Below are 25,320 nucleotides of genomic sequence, written 5' to 3' on the forward strand. Positions count from 1 at the left end.
CTCCACCCACGTGCTCGCCACGAGCGTCAATTAGGACCACGGTGGCTCGCCATGTTGGTGAAGTAGCTAGCTGGGGCAGGTGTTTTCGGGCGAGCAGTTCGCACAGTAGACGCACGCACTTCTCGAAATTTAGGAAAAAATATATACTACTTACTACATTTCTTTTTTAAGAGCCTCCACAATGGCGGCGAGCGCACCGGCTAGCCGATTCGCGGCGCTCGCCAGTCCGCTCACCGAACCATTGCAAGCGGCGAGCATCAAATCGGCGTGCGCACGCCGATTCTCGGGCTTTAGCCGATGCACTCGCCGATCGGCTAGCCTCCATTGTAGGCTCCCGATCGGCAAGCAATCGGTCAGCCAATTTTAAATTTTTTTTTTATTTAATGTATTTTTTTATGAAACTCATTCTTGGTTGTTTCTCTTTTATAGAGACATACTTGAATGTTTTATGTTCCACTTTCGATGTGGGACAAACTCATTCTTGGTTATTTCTCTTTTATAGAGACATCCTTAAATGTTTTATGTTCCATTTTCGATGTGGGACAAACTCATTTTTGATTGTTTCTCTTTTATAGAGACATCCTTGAATGTTTTATGTTTCACTTTCGATGTGGGACAAACTCATTCTTAATTGTGTTTTTTTAATTAATGTACTTTTTTTATTTTTAATATTATTATTGAGTTTTCCCGTATCTGTGTCGTAAATTTAATTATGTATTTTGTGTGATTGTTAATTATTTGTTTTATGTAATTTTGAGTGATGTGGCTATGCTATTGCTGGGCTATTTGTTTGTCCTGATGATATGACAGAAGGATTTTTAGTGCTGATGATGTGGCAGGGGAGTTTGTGGTTGGGCTATGATTGGGCTATTGTTGGGCGAAAGCTATTGTGGATGCTCTAATGGAATCAAAACGAAAGGCTATATTACTTTTTATCCATTTCAAAGCTAAAAATACCATTACTTTCATCTTATTTTTATATTGAGATGCTGTATAATTTTTCTCTAACTTATTTTTATAGTTTAATAATTTTATATTCAGAGTATGAATCTGGATAATTTCTCTGTTATTGGGACGATCTTGTTCAAAATTAGTCGGACAAAAACAGTTCGTTCAGCATGTGCGATGTAGTATGTATGTGAGTATATAATCATGTTGGTCATTGCTTGTTATTTGTCAAAGATGCAAACATCAACCACTCAAGTTCGAACAAGAAACTACTAGGACACATGAAATTGGATCATGTTATAATGTGATGAAATCAGACCATGTTATGATGTGCGGTTGTGTGAAACACATATATTATATCTTCCATATGTTTTGATATTTGGTGCATGAATTTAATTATATTATTATGTGTTTTCGTTAGGTTCTAATACAAGCGTCGATAGTTTGAAATTTGTTGGTGTGAGTTGATGACACATGCAAAGCTCCATTTTGCTGTATACTTGATTAAATTTTGCTATAAGTCTTGAAAGTTAGAATGTGCAAATGAAATTTTAGTTGCTTATATCGGTACGTAGAGAAGGTATTTATTATATTAAGTAAACTGTCAACAACATTAAAGAAGTCAAGTTATAAATATATATTCCCTTCGTTCTATAGTAGTGAAGTCATTTCCATTTTTAATACAAGTAACACATTTTTTCTCATTTACTTTACACTCTCTTACTTTATTCTTTCTTCATCTTTCTATCTTTTCATTTCCTATTGTTGAATATTGGTGGACTTACACTTGGGCCTGTTTTATTTGTGGCCCATAAGTGTGATAACTGGGCTTGATCCAATACACTTACCTCTCACTCCAGATGCCGCCACGTGCACCCTCACTCGGATCCTTGTCTCCAGCCGTTGGATCCAGGTTTGTGTTTGTTATGTGAGTGAGACTCTTGGTTTCACTCTATCATTCTCACATATCCACTCTCTCTCTCTTCAGACGCTCTCTCTCTACTCTCTCTCATTCCCTCACTTCTGTTCTTCTTCTCCGACGTTTTTTCGCCGGATTTCTGATGCTCTCTCACGGTTGAAAGTGTAGAGGAGCTGAGTCGGTTGTGACCTAGGGTTTTGTTTCTGGAGCGTTTCTGTGATGGTGTGTTCTTGAACTGGTTAGATCTGGTGTTTGGGGGTTGTGTTGGCCTGGAATCTGGAGTGTGAGGTTAATCACCGATTGATTCGGCGTTACTCCTTTGGATCTAAGTTCTGGAGAATAGGCTTGAGCCTTCGGCGGGTGTTCTGAGCCGTAGACTCATTACTTGAAGTTTCTTTCTGTGTAATCTTGTTAGATCCGTGAGGATCGGTTCCTTGTGATACTAACTCTGTTGTTGAGTGTACAGGTTAAAGATACTGGAGCTTGGAAAGGATTCTTAACTTGTGTAATAGTTAGATCCCTATTCTGTATTCGGTGTTCAAATTCTTTGTAAACTTACTTGTAATATCAGTCGCTTGGTTGGAGTTTGACTGAGCTCCTTGTACAAGAATAAAGAGGTCTTGGTAATTAGGAATCCGATCTAAGTCTGATCCCTACAGTGGTATCAGAGCCACGGGGGGACTAGATCGGCACGCCAAGTCGCATAAGGAGGTGGGCAAGTGGAATCCTCCTTCGAGAGGGGGTTCACTCTGGTAAATTGGCTGTAACCTTCTAGTTTTACTGTTTTCTGTTGTAGTTGCCAACCTTAGGCTTGGGTTATTGTTGCTGGTAGTTGGTTCTTGGCAAGAACTTAGGTTTTAACTGCTTTCTTGTGTTCTGTTGTTGCTTCTGCTGTTGTTTGGTGGTGCTCTGTGTATCTGACCTCATTTCACTTGGCCACCAAGCACTGATACTGCCAAAGTGACCCCCTGCGCCCTCCAAGAGTGAGTGATTGCGAACTGGGATAGCCTTTGCCAGTGTGCTCGTGACAGTCAGGGATTTTGAGGCTGGTTGTCTGTGAGAAAGTGTGTTCTAAGTGTTTGCTAAATGTCTCTGTGCTTTAAGGTGTGTAAGGCTCTCTGTGTTTGTCTTGTTTCTTGTGCTCTTGTGAAAATCTTTGCAAAAATGACTCAACCTGTTGGTTTGATCCCTTTCAATGGTAAAAATGATTTTGTGATCTGGAAACAGAAAATGAAATGTGTTTTGATTCAACAAAAGGTGTTTAAAGTTGTTGATGGTTCCTTACCTGAGGGTACTGATCAGGATAAAATTGATGAGATGAATGAGTTGGCTAGAGCCACTATTGTGTTAAATCTGTCTGATTCTGTGATTAGGAAGGTTGATCATATTGAATCTGCTTCTGAAATGTGGAAAAATCTTGATACTCTGTATACTGAGACTTCTATGTCTTCTAGAATGTATCTGCTGGAAAAATAGTTCAAATTTAAGCTTGATTTGTCTAAAGACATTGATGATAATATTGATAAATTTCAGAAGCTTGTGCAAGACATTAAAAGGTCTGGTGATAAAACTATAGATGAATACACAAGCATAGCTCTTATGAATGTCATACCTGATTCCTATAGTGATGTTAAAGCTGCCATTAAGTATGGCAGGGATTCTGCCCCCCTTGATTTAATTGTGAGCTCCTTAAAATCTAAAGAATTGGAATTAAGGGAAAGAGCTGCAGATAAGAGTGCTTTTAATAAGGCTCTAAATGTTAGAGGTAGATCTCAAACTAGAGGGGGTAAAGACTCTAATAATGGATCAGGCTCCAACTCTAAGTCTAGAAAAAAGTATAGATCTAGGTCCAATAGCAGGGATCCTAAATCTTTTAGGAAGTGTTTCAATTGTGGGGAAGTAGGACACTATAAAAAGGAGTGCACTAAGCCTAAAAGGAAGAAAAACCCCAATAATGACACTCAAATTGAAAATCTTGCTAATGTGGTTAAGTATGATGCTGATAATGAATGTGTTTTCATGGTGCATGATCTGATGTTTATTAATGCCTCTCCTGATTGCCCCTTTACCTCAAATGACTGGCTCTGTGACTCAGGTTGCACTTATCATGTTAGTCCTTACAAGGAGGTCTTTTCTGAGCTAAAACCTGTTACTAATACTTATGTGTCTATGGCTGATGATAAGAAATGTGAAATTCATGGTATTGGCACTGTGTGTTTAAAGTTTGACAATGGTTTTGTGCTCTGTCTGAAAAATGTGAGATATGTCCCTGATCTTTGCTACAATTTGATATCTTGCACTGCTCTTGAAGCTGCTGGGATGGGGGAAAAGTGGGGGGATGGTGGCATGAAAATTTGCAAAGGATCTATGTGTCTCTTTAAGGCCAGCAAGAAATGTGGTTTATATGTCTGCAATGCAGTGCCTCTGTCATGTGAAAATGCCTATGCTAATGTGGTTAAAAGTAATAAAACAATGTTATGGCATGAGAGACTAGGGCATATGAGCCAAAAAGGTTTAAACATTCTGAAGAAGCATGCCATTTTATCTGAGTCTGATGTGGTTGATAGCTTACCTTTCTGTGATACTTGTGTGCTGGGTAAACAGCACATGGTCTCTTTCCCTTCTCCTGTGCCTACTAATGTGAGTAACTGTATTCTGGAATATTTACACATGGATGTTTGGGGGCCTGCCTCTGTGTCTTCTCACTCTGGTTCTGTGTACTTCCTATCCATTATTGATGATTTCTCTAGGAAGGTGTGGTGTTTTCTCATGAAACATAAGTATGATGTCTTTGAGAAACTAAAAACCTGGAAGATTTTGATTGAAACTCAAACTAGTAAGAAGATTAAAGCAATCAGAACTGATAATGGCTTGGAATTCTGCAATAAACAGATTGATGATTTATGTGCTGCATATGGTATTAAAAGACATAGAACTGTTCCTTATACACCTCAACAAAATGGGGTGGTTGAAAGGATGAATAGGACTTTGCTTGATAAAGTAAGATGCATGCTGAGTAAATCTGGTTTATCTAAGAAATTTTGGGGTGAGGCTTTGTTGACTGCTGCTTACTTGATAAATAGATCTCCCTCTGTGCCTCTCAATGGACAATGTCCTGAATATGTGTTTATTGGTAAACCTATATCTCTTTTTCATCTAAGGGTGTTTGGCTGTGCAGCTTTTGTGCATAACAAAACTGATAAACTTGAGCCTAGGTCTAGGAAAGGTGTTTTCCTTGGATATCCTAAGGGTGTTAAGGGTTATAGGGTCTGGATAAGGGATGAACCAGGGTTTAAGGTCATAATTAGCAGGGATGTTGTCTTCAATGAAGATGAATTCCCTTGCCTAAGGTTGACAGTTGACCCAACTCCACAATCTGTGGACAATGAACCTCTTATGGAGGTGGAGTCTACAGAGCCACTCACTGGTGTGGAGAATCAGAATGATACTCCAAGTGAGGTGGAGCAGCCATTCTGGAACACTTATCCAGTCTTTACATCTGATGAGACACCCAATGAGGGAAATTTAAATGATATTGTACCTCAAAATGTGGATAACATGGTTGATAATAATGATATGCATGCTAGTCCTGTAAGGAATAATTCTCCTGTCCAGAATATTATGCAAAGTCCCTCTGGGGTGCAAAATGCTATTGATAATGCTGACTTGAGCAATTATGTGTTAGCTAGGGATAGAGCTAGAAGAAAGAATGTTTCAAAACCTACCAGATTTGTTGGCTTGATTGCTCTTATTAATTTGGCTTTTAATGTGCATGAGTCTGATGGGGATGAACCCCAATCTTATAAGCAAGCAACTAAATCTATGTTTTGGAATCAATGGCAAAAGGCTATGTTAGAGGAGATGCATTCTCTTAAGATTAACCTTACCTGGATATTTGTCCCTTTGCCTCCTGGAGCATCTGTGGTAGATTGCAGGTGGCTATACAAACTGAAAAATGAGGTGGAGGGTCTGAGGTACAAGGCCAGATTAGTTGCAAAAGGGTTTACTCAACAAGAGGGGGTAGACTACACTGAAATTTTTGCTCCTGTTGTTAAATTCACTACTGTCAGATTGATGCTTGCTTTGTGTGCTCACTTTAATTGGGAATTAAAACAGATGGATGTCAAAACTGCCTTTTTGCATGGTGATTTAGATAAACCTATCTACATGAAACAGCCTGAAGGCTTTGTTGATCCCAAGTTTCCCAATCATGTGTGTTTACTAAAAAAGGCTTTGTATGGTTTGAAACAATCTCCAAGGCAATGGAATATTAAGTTTAACAGTTGTATGCATAAATTGGGTTTTGTAAGAAGCACTTTTGATGCATGCTTGTATGTTAAGGATCTTGATTCCCCTGTGACTGTGTTCTTGTTACTGTATGTTGATGACATGCTTATTATGGGACCTTGTTTGAAAACTATAAAGTCTGTTCAGTCTGCTTTAAGTGAGAATTTTGACATGAAGGATTTAGGTGATGCTCAGAAGATCTTAGGGATAAATATTTTCAGAGATAGGAAGGTTTCCACCCTTGTGTTGCATCAGGAACCTTATGTGTGCAAAATTCTTAAAAAATTTAACATGTTTGATTCAAAGCCTGTCTCTGCTCCTCTGGCTTCTCATTTTGTGTTGAGTAAAGATCAGTGTCCTCAAACCAAGTCTGATATTGATGCTATGAAGAAGATTCCTTATGCTAATGCAATTGGGTCTGTAATGTATTTGATGGTAAGTACTAGGCCTGATATTGCCTATGCAGTTTCATGCCTTAGTAGATATATGTCAAATCCTGGATCTGTGCATTGGGAAGCTCTGAAATGGCTACTGAGATATCTCAAACATACTGCAAGATATGGATTGTGTTATTCTAAGTGTAAAGATGGTGTTTCTTTAACTGGTTTTGTGGATTCTAACTATGCAAATGACAGGGATAAGAGGAAGTCAACTACCTCCCATGTGTTTACTGTTTGCAGCTCTTGTATCAGTTGGAAGTCTCAATTGCAGCATATAGTGGCATTGTCCACTACAGAGTCAGAGTACATTGTTATCACAGAAGCAATGAAAGAAGCAGTTTGGTTAAAGGGAGTTCTCTCTGAGCTTAAATTTCTGAAGCTATCTCCCTCTGTGTTTTCTGATTCTCAGTCTGCAATACAGTTATGCAAAAACCCTGTCTTTCATGATAGAACTAAACATATTGATGTAAGGTTCCATTACATTAGGGACATAGTAGAAAAAGGTGAAGTTTTTCTGCATAAGGTGCACACTGATAAAAACCCTGCTGATATGGGTACAAAACCTTTGCCTGCTGAAAAACTTATTTTCTGCATTAAATTCCTGCATTTTGATTTAGGATAGTTGCATGTCCCGGGGATACAAAGACCTCAGTCATCCTACCTTCCTTGGTAAAGCTGGTATGTGGACTGAGGCAAGAAGTTCTCCTAGACTAATGGGTTTAGTCCCTCTGGTGTCTGGAGGCAGCTTGGTGGTTCCCAAAAAAAAAAGGCCAGTGGACTTTGTCCTTTGGGGCTGAGGGGGCCGCCATGTAGGCTGTGATGAAATTGCATCCTAGCTGGGTTGGTACAAGCTGGTTTCCCAGAATGAAGTCCAAGGTGGAGTATGTTGAATATTGGTGGACTTACACTTGGGCCTGTTTTATTTGTGGCCCATAAGTGTGATAACTGGGCTTGATCCAATACACTTACCTCTCACTCCAGATGCCGCCACGTGCACCCTCACTCGGATCCTTGTCTCCAGCCGTTGGATCCAGGTTTGTGTTTGTTATGTGAGTGAGACTCTTGGTTTCACTCTATCATTCTCACATATCCACTCTCTCTCTCTTCAGACGCTCTCTCTCTACTCTCTCTCATTCCCTCACTTCTGTTCTTCTTCTCCGACGTTTTTTCGCCGGATTTCTGATGCTCTCTCACGGTTGAAAGTGTAGAGGAGCTGAGTCGGTTGTGACCTAGGGTTTTGTTTCTGGAGCGTTTCTGTGATGGTGTGTTCTTGAACTGGTTAGATCTGGTGTTTGGGGGTTGTGTTGGCCTGGAATCTGGAGTGTGAGGTTAATCACCGATTGATTCGGCGTTACTCCTTTGGATCTAAGTTCTGGAGAATAGGCTTGAGCCTTCGGCGGGTGTTCTGAGCCGTAGACTCATTACTTGAAGTTTCTTTCTGTGTAATCTTGTTAGATCCGTGAGGATCGGTTCCTTGTGATACTAACTCTGTTGTTGAGTGTACAGGTTAAAGATACTGGAGCTTGGAAAGGATTCTTAACTTGTGTAATAGTTAGATCCCTATTCTGTATTCGGTGTTCAAATTCTTTGTAAACTTACTTGTAATATCAGTCGCTTGGTTGGAGTTTGACTGAGCTCCTTGTACAAGAATAAAGAGGTCTTGGTAATTAGTGAATCCGATCTAAGTCTGATCCCTACACCTATTTTATTCTTCATTTACTTAACGCACCTAACATAATTTTTCTTAAATCGCGTATCGAAAAAAACGTGTCCACTAGTATGGAACGGATGGAGAGTATTAGCTTATACTAAGGAGACTCTATGTTTCTCTTTTAATGATGAATACTAGATGTATGAAGCTCATGCCCTTCCATAGGCGAGACACAATCGTTGTGGCCATAATAGTCGTGGGAGACGAGCGACATGGCTACGATGGTTTAGCGACCATGAGCCAACAGTCATTGTAAGATTAAAAACAATTCCACAAAAGTTGTTTTTCACAACATCATAACGACTTTTCATAAATTCTTTTAAGTTTCAGAAACACGAAAACAACCTCCTACTATGAGTTTAGTTTCTTCACGTTAAAAGTGTTTTAGCTAACATCTTGATGTTTAAAATTAATAAAGTTAGTTAGTCCCTCGATTTGTAAAGTTGTATACAAAGAGAAGTCATGGAAGTTTATTTGAATTTTACCATGCTTATATATGGCATCCTGAAGAAAAAGTCTACTGAGCTTGAGCTAAACTAGCTACTCTCCATGTCCATTTGTGTTTGCACAATTCTGAATAAATAGATGGAATTATAGACAGTTTTTTCCTGGACAGATTACTAATCTAGAATTTGCTCTTGCGATAATTTACAAGGGACCTTATGTAGTTTTGTGTTCAGTTTAGAAACACATCGAACTAAAAAAAAAAAACTATACATGACAACTTTTTTTGTTATCAGTCTCTATCCTCTCTCAAGTTATTCTTGCTGGTGTTGGTGATGGACCATGGGATGATATGAAGAAATTTGATGACAAAATTCCTGATCGTGATTTTGATAATTTTCATGTATTACTCTTTTTGAGCATCATATAAACCTCATACTATAACCAACCAGTTGTTAGTAATAGTTTTGTAGTCTCCCGAATTTTCAGGTTGTTAACTTTACCGAGATAATGTCGAAGTCCACATCATCTGCTGAAAAAGAGACAGCTTTCGCTCTTGCTGCATTGATGGAAATTCCTGTCCAATATAAAGCAGCCCGTGAATTCAGTTTATTAGGGTATCTCTTCTCACTGTTACAAAAGTGCACTGATTATGAATTGAGTGTTAACTTCATAAAGCCAATCAATTGTCCATGCGTATTGAACCTTCTTAAGGTGATATCCTTGGAAGATAGTGAATAGCAGCATGTATCTTAGCACAGAGCTTAAATATAATTTGAAGTTTCTGTTAACACATCTCTCTCTCAACTTGCAAATTGGAAAAAAGACGAGTGACTGGAAAAGCTAAGAAAATAGTTCCTAGGCCTCCACCGGTGCCATACACACCACCAGCATCACACAATAGCCACAGTGGATTATCACGACAGTTCAGCTTCTGCGCAAGATGACCAAACTCAGGTAAGGACTGTTCGTGAAGCCATACATGTCCAATTCAATATATTCCGATGTTAAAATCTGCTTTTCCAATCCATCAAAAGCTTCTAAATAATTTAGCGTTAACGGAGAAAGAAAAGTGGTATACTAGTGTTGTTTGACATGATCTTTGATCGAAGGTTTGCCCCGTTTGCTTAACCAATGCAAAGAACACGGCCTTCAATTGCGGACACCTGGTAAAATCTAAATAGTAAAAGTATCTCATAGCCGAATTAGTACAATAATCTCAGGCAATCACTGTTTGATTCCAGACTTGCAGTGAATGCAGCTCAAGATTGTTCGAATGTCCCATTTGCCGGAAGCGCATCACAAGTCGACTCAGGCTGTATTCTTGAAAATATCCAGTTTCTGCAGAAGCACATATGTATTATGGAAGAATTTGTTTTCGGCTTTGCTTCAATTTTATTCCTTGTATGGTGTGTCATCGATGTTGTACATGCTGATCAGCTCCTAACAGCTAAATCGGAAGTCCAATAGTGTATATATGTTGTGAGGCGTGAATGTATATATGAATGATGGTATGTAGCAGCTATGTTTTTTTACGTACAAGGTTGTATCCTGCAATGGTGTAAATCTCAGGATTGCAAGTATTTTATCTTGATATTTTTGAACTTTTTCACCAGAGCAAAATCAATGCATTTGTCAAATCGAGCTTAAGAGTGATGACAACAAGTACCACGACCGTCGTTCCCTGAGCTGAATAAAACAATATTGTAGCACTACATATTTCAAACAAAACCATTCTCTAATGTTTTTGATCAAATATACTTTCAAAATACATTCAATAAAGTGACTGCGCAATACATCACTTCCTTCGCACAAATGTACTTGGTATTCCTTGACTAATAAGTCAGAAAACAAGTAAATAATCAATATTCCTTAGGATAAATTCAACTTGATCATGTTGAAATCCAAAATAAACACAAACGACTAGCCACCGGTTACTATGTCTTTATCATATGAGGACCTAATCCTGTCTTGACGTTTACTTCTTTTCCTCCTCGACCACAGAGCTATTTGGGTTTGGGACTGGTTGAATTCTCACATATGGCTTTCTAGTCAGTGTCTCGCCTCTTAAAGCAGCAACATATCTGTCATTTGTATTTTCTTTCCTCTTCAGTTCTCCCAGGTACTCTGCTAGCCTCTCTTGATTAACTTTACCCATCATCTGACCATCACAACATCAAATTTTAATTCTACCCTAACATAATGTAATATTGATAATGATTTTGAGGTGAAAAGACAACATCACGGGCATCTTTTAATGGAGACTGCAAAATATGTAATTGTCATGCAAATTGTGCAATAGAAGCTAGATGATCAAGGAATTAACATAAACTATTGAAGCCAATTTATTATTTTAGAGGCTATAGGTTGTAAAAAGATGTCAATATATACTTGATGCCTATGGTTTTGGTTTGTACGGAAAATGCCCAAATGAAACCAAACCATACTTAAAATGGGTGAAACAAATGGTATCGGACTTGTTTAACTTAATCCCGACTTACCAAAACTAACATTAGATCCACACACAATGATTCTTTGTTTTTCCGGCTAGGTTTGATTTGGTCGTCCAAGATTTTGTACATCCAAACATATAGAACGAAATCTACAAAAGTAGAAGTTTGAAAACCCGAATTCCAAAAACCTAGAATTACCTCATATGAAGTAGGAAAACCCGAAATCCAAAACCTAGAATTACCTCATATGAAGTCATGTTTTTGCTCAAATTTTATCTTTTCAAAATGGTTATCCTTCTTCATAAATATTATTATCACGGGTTAAAGGTAGATGTCAACATAAAAAGGAGGCATTTACTACTCAGAGCCGACAATATACACTATTGAGTAGGTTTATCTTCATCAAACATAAATCAAGCAAGTTATAGAAACAATCAAGGGCTCTAGGATATCCCAAAGTTTCAAATCCATCACAATAAAAAATAGTTTAACCTATACTAATCAAGGCAGATTCGGATTAGTAAACAACCCTAAAATAATTAGAATAGTCCATTTCAAAATAACCCTAGCCCTAATCTCACTGAAACACACTCTATCTATCCGAAAATAAACCTTCACCTAAAAGATTCCAGCAATTAGGTATCGAATCCGATCTCAGTATTCATCGGACGGCTCTCGATTAATACATATCAGTTCAATATCGCCAATTCCAAAAATATAATAACAAATATGAAAAACAGATTTCACGGCGGAAGAGAAATTGGAAGAGAATCGGAGATGAATTACCGTTAATTCGGGGCGGGCGGACTGGCGGAGCTTGGCTTCGAGCTCGGGGTTGCTGGAGCTGGTGACCTGCATGACGCAGTAGCCGATAATCCCGGGAATGACGCCGCAGACGGTGGCGAAGGTGAGAAAGAAGGGCTTCGAATCCCTGGTCTTGGTCACCAGCCATCTCCATGTCTGGCTCTTCTCCCATAGAAACGACATTATTCTAGATTACTCGATTGATACTCAACTGCAGTGGAGAGCTATATCATGGATATAGAAACTTCATACCGGGCCGAATGCTTGTAGCCCACTTAAAAGCCCATTATTTCCATGTCCATGTTTTTAGATTTTTTTCGAAAAACAATTTTTTGTTTAATACTTATTGCTTAGTTCCAATATTGATTGTCTAACTATTACAAAGATTTAAAAGGTATCCCACATCCACATTAATTGAAAATAAATCAAATTAAATATGAAAAATAAGTACAGAAATTATCAGACTCTTGATCATATGTCCATTTTTATTTTTCGGTCAACTTTGTGTATAATAGCAACAAGTACACAACTTACAAAATTAGAGCATCCACAATTATAAAAACATATGTAGAAAACTACATTTTTAGTTTCAACACTTTTCCATAATCATATTTGCGGTTTTCATATTTTGAAAATATTCCCATGCATCTCTAAAATTACAAGAGCTAATTGACAACAAATTTTGTAGGCGAAAAATCCAATATTGACTTGAGCATGGCAATTGAAGCGTGGAAACTCGGTTTGAAGAACATCTTAAATAACAAATACGTAGAAAACAAAATGGCAAGGTTATTTTTTTATCTTCTTATATAGTCACCACGGCAAATACATACTTCATTTGTTCCATATTAATAGAGTTAATTTACTATTTTGGGAAAGTTGAATCATTTCTATTTTTAGTAAAAAATAATGATCTCACTTACTCGATTCTCTCTTCATCTCTCTTACTTTATTCATCATTAACTTAACACACTATTCTTAAATATTCATATATGCATAAAATGATAAACTCTGATCTCATATTCTCATTGCATGTAGCTTTTGTACATATAACTCTTACTTATTAAAAATAAAGTAATTAATTGGTCCTTAAATATTTGTAAATTATTGGGCTAAAAGCGTATTTGTGGGCCCAACCAGTTCACTTAAGCACCGCTATTCCAACGTAATCCTGTGTGAATGCGTTTTGTGCTAAAGACTTGACTCTCTTTTTACACAAGAATAATTATGCCATTGACATGTAAAGGCTTTCTATGTCTCTATTTTCTTTGATTACTACATATTTAATTTTAGTTCATTAAGAACTTTTTAGATGCATCACTTTAATATTAAAATTAGTTTTTAGAAGCTGTAATTAGTTATGGAAAATTGATTTTAATGAATAAGCTGACGAATTGGAGGAGGGCGGTGGGCAAAGTATGAAGGAAAGGGGCTTTCGGCAAAGAAAAGACTTGAGTTACTAATTATACCACTATTTAGTAATTTAATACCCATTTAAAAATATTTATCCCTGTAATCCCTTTTTAAAATGAAAGTACTGTTTTTGTTGGTTTGCTTCCAATTACGGTTGATGACAAGGGCCACCTTTATTAGCAGTTTACATTCTTTATTACTATCCAACTTAATTTGGTTATACTTATTTTGTGTAGTGCAATTAAATTTTATCATTAATTGTGTGCCTCATGCATGCATGATACAATTATAATATGTTACTCCCTCCACCCAACAAGAGTGCAATATAAGGAATGTTAATGAAATGTTGTGCAAGTGAGTTTCATATGTTCATGCAACTTAATTGGGTTTGTTTGAGATGGATTACTCTTTTAAACAATTCATAATCGAGAATTGTTTGCTAACATTTAAGCTTCTAAATAGATAAACTCTTTGATACCATTAATAACCTATTTGAGAAATGTTTGAGAAAATAAGCTCCTAATTCTGATTCATAATCTTTTAAGCAACACTAAAATTAAAAATAAAGCATACGATGATTTGTTATTTAAAATATCTACCATTGGAATTGGTTTCTTTCCTATTAATATTCTCTCTGTGACTCACGATTTATCTCTAATTTATAAGCTCAATTATCCAAAATTTATGAAAATTTGCTCTTAGATATATTTGTATTTAAAATATCTTATAAGCCGTTGGACTTGGAGCATATAAACTTTTTATAAATAAACTTGCCGAGACACCATGCATAAAATTCATAAATCCTAACATAGAAAAAAAAGAGAAACAATAGCCACCAACTTCATCAACAACGAATCGAAGGAAAATCACAACAAACCACATTAAGAGCTGAAAGAAGTGAAGTGAAGTGAGGGTCACCTTAATTTGTAGTCAACAATTGGTTCTATTACTTCGTGACCATTTCCCAACTCTTAGTATTTCGTCACAAATTTGTCCCGATAAAAAAAGGAAATATCCGACACATATTAGCGCATACATTCACAAGGCCATGCACACAAACATTCCAATTATGGAAAGTGAGTTAATCTTGAAGATAATATTAGACAAATGTTTATGTAGGGATGTAATGAATGTTTAAAACATGATATCATTAATAAACAAAAGTTCAAACATGGTATGCTAGTATAATTTTTAGGTTAACATGAAATTTGATGTTGGTAGAGTGGAAGTACTGTGGGGAAAAAGAAAAAGAAAAGAGAGGGACCAGTCAAAGATAGGGTAATGTAATGATTATAGAGTTTGTTAGTATGCTATCTTTTAGGGGTTGTGAAAATGATATTTTAAGGAAAGGGAAGTAAAAGAAGTTAAAACATAAAAGGAAAAGTAGAGATTGGAGGACAGGCAAAATTCAAAAGCAAGGGGGTGATGGGTTGCCAATGCCAGGTAGTTTTTCTAATCTCCTCAAATGTTTAATCATCAAAGTGTTTTTACTCCTTTGGGATATTGTAAAGTTTTGAGAATTGATCTCCTTCATGCTATGGACCCCATCTCCTAATTCATATAGTAGAACCCCAAAAAATTAGCAACGATGAGCTACCAACAATGAACAATAGAGAAAAAAGAGCCACTACACTCAATGAAAGGATGCAATTCATATTTTGTTCGAGTACAAAAATTACAAGAGGGGCCTTCATGTAGGCTATTTAGTGACCAAATAAGCTGATAATTGGGTGGAAAAAATAGTAGTGAATAGTAATTGTATATATACAAAGCGTGCAACACGAGCACTAGTTTCACTTGTCGTTAAATGACATGATCAATATTTTGAGTATATTCTTCCAATGATAGAGTGTTAATTATGATGCCAAATTAGTGTTAAGTGTTAGCCATCCTTCTGTCTATAAGATTTTATGGAATTCAAACATAAATTTGTATTGCAACTCCTGTTTTATAAACTTTTAGGGCTTTTACTTACAATACAATCACCAATCAAACTCATCATCTGTATTATATTATTTATCAAACATGTACTCCCTCCGTCCCATTAAATATGAAACATTTGGTTTTCGGCAAGAGATTTTATGCAATGTTGCTTTGTGAGTTAATGAAGAGAGAATAAAGTAAGACATAAAAAAGTAGTGAATGTGTTGTTTCCATTTTAGGACATTTTTAATGGGATAATCAAAAAAGTAAAATATTTCATTTTTAATGGAACAGATGTAGTATTACGTATGTAATGATCAATAAATATCAAATTTTAACGCATAACTAGACACCAAATCTCAACCATTAGATCAAAAAAATTCAAAGGATGGGATTGAGTTTTAAAATTTTTGCATATAAAGTGTAGAATGGTCTTTTTGAAATCGGAATGAACTGTTTTCCTCTTAAAATGGTATGCATGGTCTTACTTACACAAGAAAATAGTTTAAATCAGATTAAAAACAGCTACGGAATGACCTAATTATACCGTTTAAATTTGATCAGCACTGTCTACCAGTGATGGTTTGGCGAATTTTTGATGGTGATGAATGCAGGAAAATGCAGATCACGACACAGAGATTTACGTGGTTCGATTTACTGAGGTAAATCTACGTCCACGGGAAGAAAAGAGGGCAGAGTTGTATTGCTTGATCTGTTTTCTACAGCTTACAATACAGACTTGCTATATGATCTTTTATGTCTCGAGAGCTCCTTTAGAACTTAACCCTTTTCTATCTGATCTAAGTTCTATTTATACATTGAACTAAGATCGTGGCTTGCATCACCACTAATGATGGTTGTGGATGTCGTGGAGGTCATGGAGATCCTGCATGGGTCCACTATCTTGCATGAGATCCTGCATGAGTCCACTATCTCTGTACTTGGTCCACTATCCTGCATGTGATCCTGCATGAGTTGACTATCTTCCAGTTCGGTCGAATACTGAGACCGAACTGCTGAACTATTGCCGAGCAGCTTTAGCCGATCTGAGAGTAGAGCTTGACTGGTCGGCTTTTACCGAGCTGTAGGCTGGGGCCGAACTCTTTGGTAATGCCGAACTGATACTCTTCCTTGGGCTTTGGGCTGATGGGCCGTCACTGCTGTTGGGCTTGTTTAGTCCGTACCCCATCACCTAACATATAATGTGTACGTATACATTTATTAGTATGCATTTTGTATATAGTAACATACAATTAAATATATGAAATAAAAGTGAGGTATAAATAAAACTATAATACTAGCTACTAATTGTAATAGAAGACCTCATATCCCGATTTAACCGACTCCTTGAGATTCGCAACTAATAAGTAAATTAACAACATATCACTTGGGCTTTTGTAGCTGAAGCTACCAAAATAGGAAAGGAAATATTGTTTAAACTTGAAGATACCAAAAACAGTGTGGATCCACCAGCTAGCCTAAACTAATAAAGCTACTACTATTAATTAAACATTCTTGTTATGTATTTGACACACATACATCTTTATTACTATATGTAACAACAAGAAAATATTCTTGAGCCTATATATGCATAGCTAGGCTGTCTGTTACGAACTCCAGTGCAAGTAAACTTGTCTCGCATCGATTTTGTAAGATGTTTATAGACTATATAAACTCTCTCTGTTAATATTTGAGATGAGTTCTCATGTTTAACCGTAACAAATTCGAATTGTGAGTATGAATACAACACTAAAATATAGTAGTATAGTGTAGAATAATAGAGATGGAATTGGAATAGGAGAGGTGTGATAATTACAAGTGATATGAGAAAAAGGAAGAGGTGGTGGTGGTGGCCCATGCAGCCTTTCTGAGGGCCCCTTCATTTTTGTTAGTTTGTGAGCAGACAAAAGCGATGAAAGCTTCTTCTTCTCCATCTCTGCTTTCACACACCTCCCCCAATCATACTTCCCCAGAATCTTGTAAAGCCACCCCTCTCTCTCCCATCCCAATACATCCATCATCATCTTGTGATCACTTTATCTCATCTTATGTAAAATTCATCGCATTAGGTAAAAAAGTTAAAGTGTTCAATCTTGATTTGGTGATTCTAGTTCATTTTGTTGTGTACCCTAAAATCTTCTCACAAATTACTAAAATATGAGTATCAAGATCAAGTACTAGTAAACAATCAATACAATTATACAAATAGTAGTAGTTAATATTGGTTCATACATACAAGCAACATTGATGCCTTATTTTGCAGTGTGAACCCAAAACTAAATTAACAGTAATATAAAATTTGAAAGAGACTAAAAAACTATAAGGTTGATGCAAAAAAGACATAGGATGACGAGGACCACTTTAGTGGCTTTTGATCCTCAATAGTTCTCTATACTAATATACACACACACATATATATACAATACATCTCATTGTTGTCCAACCCTCCAATTTCTCCATCTTCATCCCTTCACAAAATTCTCTCCCCTTCACCAAAAACTTACAAAAAAAAGTTCTGTGACATACAAATACTTATGGGGCCAATGACACTTCCTCCCGGATTCCGGTTCCATCCTACGGACGAGGAGCTCGTGGCCTACTATCTCGATCGCAAGATCAACGGTGGAACCATCGAGCTCGACGTCATCCCCGAGGTTGATCTCTACAAATGTGAGCCCTGGGATTTACCCGGTAAGTACTATAGTTCATATATTAGTCAAATCAATTAATGTTAGTTTCTTGATATATTGTGAGAAATATTAATAATTTTGATTTGACAGATAAGTCCTTCTTGCCGAGTAAGGACATGGAGTGGTACTTCTACGGCCCACGGGACAAGAAATACCCGAACGGGTCACGCACAAATCGCGCGACGCGCTCGGGCTACTGGAAGGCGACCGGGAAAGACCGGACCGTGCACTCACAAAAGCGCGCGGTCGGCATGAAGAAGACATTGGTGTATTACAGAGGAAGGGCGCCTCATGGCGTTAGAACTGATTGGGTAATGCATGAGTATCGCCTCACGTCCTCCACATCGACTCTCAAGGTAATTAATACGAATACGATGATAATAACACACATTTTAGATTAGATAACGCCAGACTTAATTTACATTTTAGAATTAAATTTTAGTACTATAATGTAACATTTTGTCACACATAGATGTGAACTAGTAATTAATTAAAGTGCATTCCTTTAATTATAGCCGTTGTTCACATTTATATAGGATTCTTATGCACTATGTCGGGTGATGAAGAAAAACATAGTCTCACAAAAGACTAATGAAGCCGTCGCGGAGCAAGTTTTATGGGACGAAGGCGCGACCCCAGAAACATCCCGGGATCAAAATACCTCGTCCGATGTCACACCGGCCACGGTCGTCTCCAAAGATTCAACGGCTCAGATCGGATCGGATGAAGTGAATAGCTCCGTGATGGATCATATCTATTGCAATGGCACTGAAAACATATCAAATTTCAATTTTCAGGTAAATAATACTTTTAAAATAATAAGTAGTAATTATTACTGTTGTTACGTTATAGATAGATGGATGGTCCCAGGAATGATCCCTTTGATCGATTATAAAAGTGAGAAAAAGTAGAGAGCTATGAACTAACTCAACATATAAAAGTGGAAAATATCTCCAAAACTGATGAATCAAATCGCTTTTTTCCTTCACCATTTCCCATGACTTCTTTTGACTGACTAAAATGTCTTTCCAAATCGAAATAATATGAATAAATATTTTATTTTTATTTAATTTTTTAATCCAATTTGACATATGTATATAAATGTGCAGGATTACACAGGTTTATTCTATGAATCATGGTATCCATCGGTGGGGATAAACGACTTCGCGGAGATAGATTTTCCGATGACGGAGTGGAAATCGGGCGGTGAACACGTGGCGGATTCGGATAGGTTCAAGGATTGTCTCAACGGCATTGCAACTCTAGATGAGATTTATGCCTTGTGCTCTACACACGATAGTTATGCTCACACTTTGTAATATTTTTAAAAATTACAGAGGTAGTAGTGATGATGACATTGGGTTAGGGTTCTTTTATTACATATATATTTCTTTTCTTTTTTTGTTTGTTGGTTTGATTTATACTTGTAATGATCATATGGAAGAGGTAAGATAATTTTGTGGTAACATCTCAATTTCCTATTATTTTCTTGACATCTAGTTTTTTTTGTTCGTTTAATTTGGTGTGGTATACTGATTTTCGTCCGAAAATTGTGTTACATTTTGGGGGAAAAAGATCAATAATGGTTCCCTTATTACTTTCATAAGAACTCAATCCCCTGGCTTATTGAATTGGAAGAAGCGAATCACCAACTAAGTCTCTCTCCATTACAATTATTTGAGTTGAGTTTGGTAATAAAAAAGTAGAGTTCATGCATGTATTATGTATATGCATTATGAAAAAGGACAAACAAGACTATTTATATAGGTTTCTAAGTGGGTGGGTTTAATTAAAGTTGGGTAATCTCAAAATGGAGTATACTAATAAATATGGGCTTTTGTTAACACTGTAAGAGCCCACAGCTCGGCCCAAAATAGTACAAGGTCATTTGTGACTTTTTAACGATGTAATTATGAAGTTGAAGTTTGAATGTTTGATTATAGTATTATTCAATTTTTGCATTCATAAAATAATGTCCACGCAGTGCAGCTTAATTGATAAACTATTTTTTGAATTCGACTTTGGGATATGTGAATTAATTTCAGTACTACTGTACGTACACGATTGAGAATCTTTTTAGCATCTCAAGGAGAATTGAATGCTATAATTTGCTGGTTATAGAAAGTCATATATGCATAAGTAATTAATTTTCGGATATAATAATTGAGTAATTAGGTGATACGGTATATTTAATTCCATTTTTTGTGCCAGTGATTACTGATTTGGGATTACTTGAATAGAGAAAACGTAATGGAACAATTGATAGTATTAATCGCCAGCCCTTTTTTGCACCAAAACATCCTATTTATCTTATTCTGATTTGAGTGTATTTTATTTTTTCTTACCTCTTTAGCTATTAATCAACTGTTATGCTATTTGAGATTTTGAGTGGTACGTGGAAACATAAAATTTCCCATAAAAAAAATACAAAAATAATCTAGTAAGTTATCCAAGTACTATTTCTTAATTTGCCATAGATTAATTTGTTACCAAAAATATGATTATCTAAAAATAACCCTCAATCACAAACACATTTTTGATAAAATAACAAACACAAATTTAACTAACCAACATATATTATGGAGTCGTTTGATAAAAAAGATGGGATATGAGAAGATATATAAAATAGATAAGAAATACGGGTTTCATGTCAAGATATGCAAAGATAGAACTTTTTTTGTTGTTGTTTGATAGAAAAGAAATTATCTAAATTTGTGTATATATATGTGTGTGATTGTGTTTTCTTGTCTGTTTATAATTTCCTAATTATAACTAAGGGATGACCTGCCTGTTCAAATTACTGGGATAGAATTAAATCCATCCTAACAAAGTTTTTAGGTAGGACAATTTTGTCGAAATTTGAAAAGGTAGATAGTAAAATCTGAAGCAGGGATTTTTCTATTAGATATTGTATTAACGTGGCCATTTTACTCGTATTAATAATAGCACGCATCTACACGTATAAATTAAATAAAAAAATGCACACTGTGAAACTCTGCCGCATAGGTATATGGATGATCGTTACTCATAATTGGAAAATCAATAATTTAGATTGATAATAATTAAAGACATGTGTAACACAATATAATACTAAGAATTATCACAAATATAATTTGTTAGTATATTTTAGATTTTCTAAGTGCTGAAACAAAAGAGTTTGATCGACAAGAACCGAAGAAGAAAGGAAGTAGTATATCTTGGGAGAAAATTATAGGAACCTTTTATTGCTTTCAAGAATGATGATGAACAATCAACTAACTACTCTGAACTCTATAGCTGCTATCTATATACATCACAAACTAATGAAGTGAACGAGAAGTTACACTTCTTGATCGGTTGCAACAGCCAAGCTCAAAACCGAGCTCAACTTCCACTAACTAACAAATTCTAACGGCTAGTAGCCGTTGGCTCCCAATTAATGAAATTTGCTTCCTTCGATTGTGTGTAGCTTTCCTCATCATTGCTCCCATGCACTTTAGCTATACTTCACTCAGTTACAATCTCCAACAATCTCCACCTCAACTGATGAAGCTTCAATCATTTACTACACACATTCTGACCAACCTGCAGCAGTAAGAGAACTTTTCCTTACTTAGTGGTTTTGTAAGCATATCCGCCGGGTTATGGGCTGTGTTTATCTTCATCAGCTTCACTCTGCCACACTCCACCTCATCCCTTATGAAGTGTAGTCTCACATCAATGTGTTTGCTCCTTTCATGGAACATTTGGTGCTTAGCAAGACACAAAGCTCCATTGTTGTCACAATGAACTGTAGCACTAGCTTGCTGCACCCCAAATTCTGCTATCAAACCGAGTAGCCATTTTCCTTCTTTCACTGCTGATGTTAAAGACATATACTCAGCTTCAGTTGAAGATAGAGCAACTACACTCTGCAAACCAGATTTCCAACAAATTGCAGATCCAAACAATGTGAAAACATAGCCTGTCTGGGACCTTCTTGTGTCCAGATTTGCTGCATAATCTGAATCACAATACCCCACCAAAGGCTCCTCCTCAGCTCCACCTTCATCAGAGAATAGAATCCCAAGCTTATCTGCCCCAACAAGATATCTAAATGTCCATTTAAGAGCACTCCAATGCTGCCTCCCGAAGTCTGCCATGTACCTGCTGGTAGTGCTTATAGCATGAGCAAGGTCATGCCTTGTGCAAATCATCAGGTACATTAAGCTACCCACAATATTGGAGTAAGGCACCAACTCCATTTCTTTCTTCTCATCCTCTGACTTGGCCCTCTGATCTTTGGTCAGTTTGAAATGCATAGCCATTGGGGTTGCAGTGCATTTCATGTTGTCAATTCTGAATTTCTTAAGAATTTTATGAACATAATCAGACTGGAACAACCAAAGTCTCTTATTCTTTCTGTCTCTGAAAATATCCATCCCAAGAATTCTTCTTGCACTCCCCAAATCTTTCATTTCAAAATCAGAACTGAGCTACTTCTTCACTTTTATGATTTCTGCCATATCTGGCCCAGAGATGAGCATATCATCTACATATAGAAGAAGATAAATGGGCCCTTTCTTCTGCTTCTTCACAAACACGCAGCTGTCATATAAAGATCTAGCAAACCCCAGTTTACTCAAACTCTCTCCAAACTTGAGATACCACTGCCGGCTGCTCTGCTTGAGTCCATAGATACTTTTCTTCAACATACTCACTTTTTGCTCCAGTCCAGGGACCTCAAAGCCTTGTGGCTGGCTCATATAAATGGTTTTCTCTAGATCTCCATTTAGAAATGCCGTTTTGACATCTAGCTGCTCCAATTCCCATCCTTGCTTTGCAGCCACTGCCAATAGAATCCGGATGGAATTGTGCTTGACCACGGGTGAATAAATCTCATTGAAATCCACCCCCTCTTCTTGGTTGAACCCCTTAGTAACAAGTCTAGCTTTGTACCTTATCTTTTGTGCATCAATTGTTTCAATTTTCTTCTTGTACACCCACTTGCACCCAATCACTTTTCTGGAATCTGCCTTGTCTACTAGAATCCATGTCTTGTTGCTAATTAAAGACTCAACCTCCTCCTTCATAGCCTGGATCCAATGATCCTTCTCTGGCCCACTTACAGCCTCAGTGTACGAGGTAGGCTCAGTTGACTCCAACTCCTCAGCCACATGGAGAGCATAATATAACATTTCATAGTCATCAAATCTGGCTGGCCTTCTGACTGCTCTCCTTGGTCTATCTCTCCCCAACTGATGCTCTTGGGGTTCATCTGATGGAACTTGATTAGCATTCTCTGAATCTTGTTGACCATCAGAAGCTCCACCTATTTCACTTGACTCCATTCTTCGATCTTGGCTCTCCATTGGTGGCAAATCAAAACCAGTGATCTCATCTTCTTTATCAGTCTGCCTTTCATGGTTCTTAGAGATCAAGAATGGCATATCTTCCTTAAGAAATACAACATCTCGGCTAATAATGATCTTCTGATTGTTAGGCTCCAAGCACCACAGCCTATACCCCTTCACTCCTCTTGGATAACCAATCATCACACATTGCAAGGCTCTTGGATTCAGTTTGCCTTGCTTAATGTGTGCAAACGCCTTGCAGCCAAAAGGCTTCAATTTGGAGTAATCTGAGCTTGAGCCATACCATTTTTCATCTGGAATAGATCCACCAATGGCCGAGGAAGGGCACTTATTGATCAAGTAAGCAGTTGTACTTACAGCTTCTGCCCAAAACTCCTTCCCAATACCTGAAGAAGACAGCAAACACCTCACTCTCTCTAGCAAGGTCCGGTTCATCCTTTCTGCAGTGCCATTTTGCTGAGGATTAGCTGGCACGGTTCTATGCCTCTTGATGCCCATTTCCTTACAAAATGCATCAAAATTCTTGGATAAATATTCCAAGCCATTGTCAGTTCTGAAAATCTTTGGAGTCTGCCCGATTTCAGTTTGCATTTCCTTGCACCAATTCTTGATTGTCAAGAATGCTTCAGATTTTTCCTTTAGAATGTAGACCCACACTTTTCTGGAGAAATCGTCTATGATGGACATATAATATCTTCCCCCACCAACACTTTTGACTGGAGATAGGCCCCATAAATCCGAATGAACATAATCAAGAGGGGAGGATGAAGTATGGTTACCTGTTGGAAATGACAGTTTCTTGGCTTTCCCTAACTAGCAATCTTCACACTTCTCCATAGTTTCTTGGCACTTAACATCAATCTTACCCCCTTTGATTAAGGCCTTCAGTGTTCCTTCTGCAGGGTGGCCTAATTTAAGGTGCCATCTCCTCAGATCACTCATGGTTGCAACATGAGATTCACCAACAATCACAGCAGCTTGCAGATAGTACAGACTCCCAGATCTGTGAGCAACCATCTTGACTTGCTGCCCTTTGATGACCTTCATTTCTCCATTCTCAGACACAAATGAGTAACCCTTTCTCTCAAGGGTCCCCAATGATACCAAATTCCTCTTCACCTCGGGTATGCACCTTACCTCAGAAAGAATTTTGACTGAGCCATCAGAGAGTCTGAGCTTTATGCTCCCTATCCCAGTGATGTCGCATGCTTTGTTGTTTCCAAGCAATACTGATCCGTGTGCTTTTAACAAGATTGTGGAACCACTCCTTATATGGGCAAATGTGGAACGAGCACCCAGAGTCCATTATCCAAGAACCCTTTTCAGTTCTATCCACCACATTCATTACTTCAGCCGCATCTTCACCATCACTACTGATCATGTTAGTGTGTGATTTGCCTTCGGATGCCATTTTCTTTTTCCATCCATAGCAATCCTTCTTGATGTGCCCAGGCTTCTTGCACCAATGGCAGGATCTTTTCTCCTTCACACCAGATGCATCAAACTTAGGCAGCTCGAACCTTTTCTTGAATTTTCCTTTGTTCCACTTCTTGATATTCAGGGATTCTGATGGTGTTTCCGGCCCTCTAGAGCCATTCTTCTGCAGCTCATTGGCCTTGAGTGCAGAATAAACCTCATTGTATGTTATAGCATTGTCTCTTCCATAGAGAATCGCATCTCTTAACTGATCATAAGAGCTGGGCAAGGCATTCAAGACCAGAATCGCCTTGTCTTCATCTTTCATCTTCACATCGACTGCTTCCAAATCATCTACAGCTTTGCAAAAGTCCTCTAGCTGCTTCACTATGGATTTATCTTCAGAGAAGCCATAGGAGTAAAACCTCCTCTTCATGTACAAACGATTAGCCAGAGACTTTGCTAAGTAGACATCATCCAATTTCTTCAAGATTCCAGCAGCAGTGGTCTCCCCTTGAACCTCTCTCAAAACCTTGTCT

At 37.4% G+C, this 25,320-nt stretch overlaps 2 protein-coding genes across 2 annotated transcripts; one reads left to right on the forward strand and one right to left on the reverse strand.

The window, feature by feature from the left end:
• Positions 1-10,468: 10,468 nt before the first annotated feature.
• Positions 10,469-12,217, reverse strand: LOC121775905. Its single transcript, XM_042172994.1, has 2 exons — positions 11,989-12,217; positions 10,469-10,910 (listed from the first exon to the last, which is right to left on the reverse strand). The coding sequence occupies exons 1-2, from the start codon at positions 12,187-12,189 to the stop codon at positions 10,728-10,730; spliced, it is 384 nt and encodes a 127-aa protein (XP_042028928.1). The 5' UTR covers positions 12,190-12,217; the 3' UTR covers positions 10,469-10,727.
• A 5,586-nt stretch (positions 12,218-17,803) lies between these two features.
• On the forward strand, positions 17,804-19,428 carry LOC121776437 (NAC domain-containing protein 45-like). Its single transcript, XM_042173612.1, has 4 exons — positions 17,804-18,033; positions 18,123-18,388; positions 18,569-18,829; positions 19,142-19,428. The coding sequence occupies exons 1-4, from the start codon at positions 17,877-17,879 to the stop codon at positions 19,349-19,351; spliced, it is 894 nt and encodes a 297-aa protein (XP_042029546.1). The 5' UTR covers positions 17,804-17,876; the 3' UTR covers positions 19,352-19,428.
• The last annotated feature ends 5,892 nt before the right edge of the window (positions 19,429-25,320 follow it).

The sequence above is a fragment of the Salvia splendens genome, chromosome 18, assembly GCF_004379255.2.
Source record: "Salvia splendens isolate huo1 chromosome 18, SspV2, whole genome shotgun sequence".
Taxonomy (NCBI): Eukaryota; Viridiplantae; Streptophyta; class Magnoliopsida; order Lamiales; family Lamiaceae; genus Salvia; species Salvia splendens.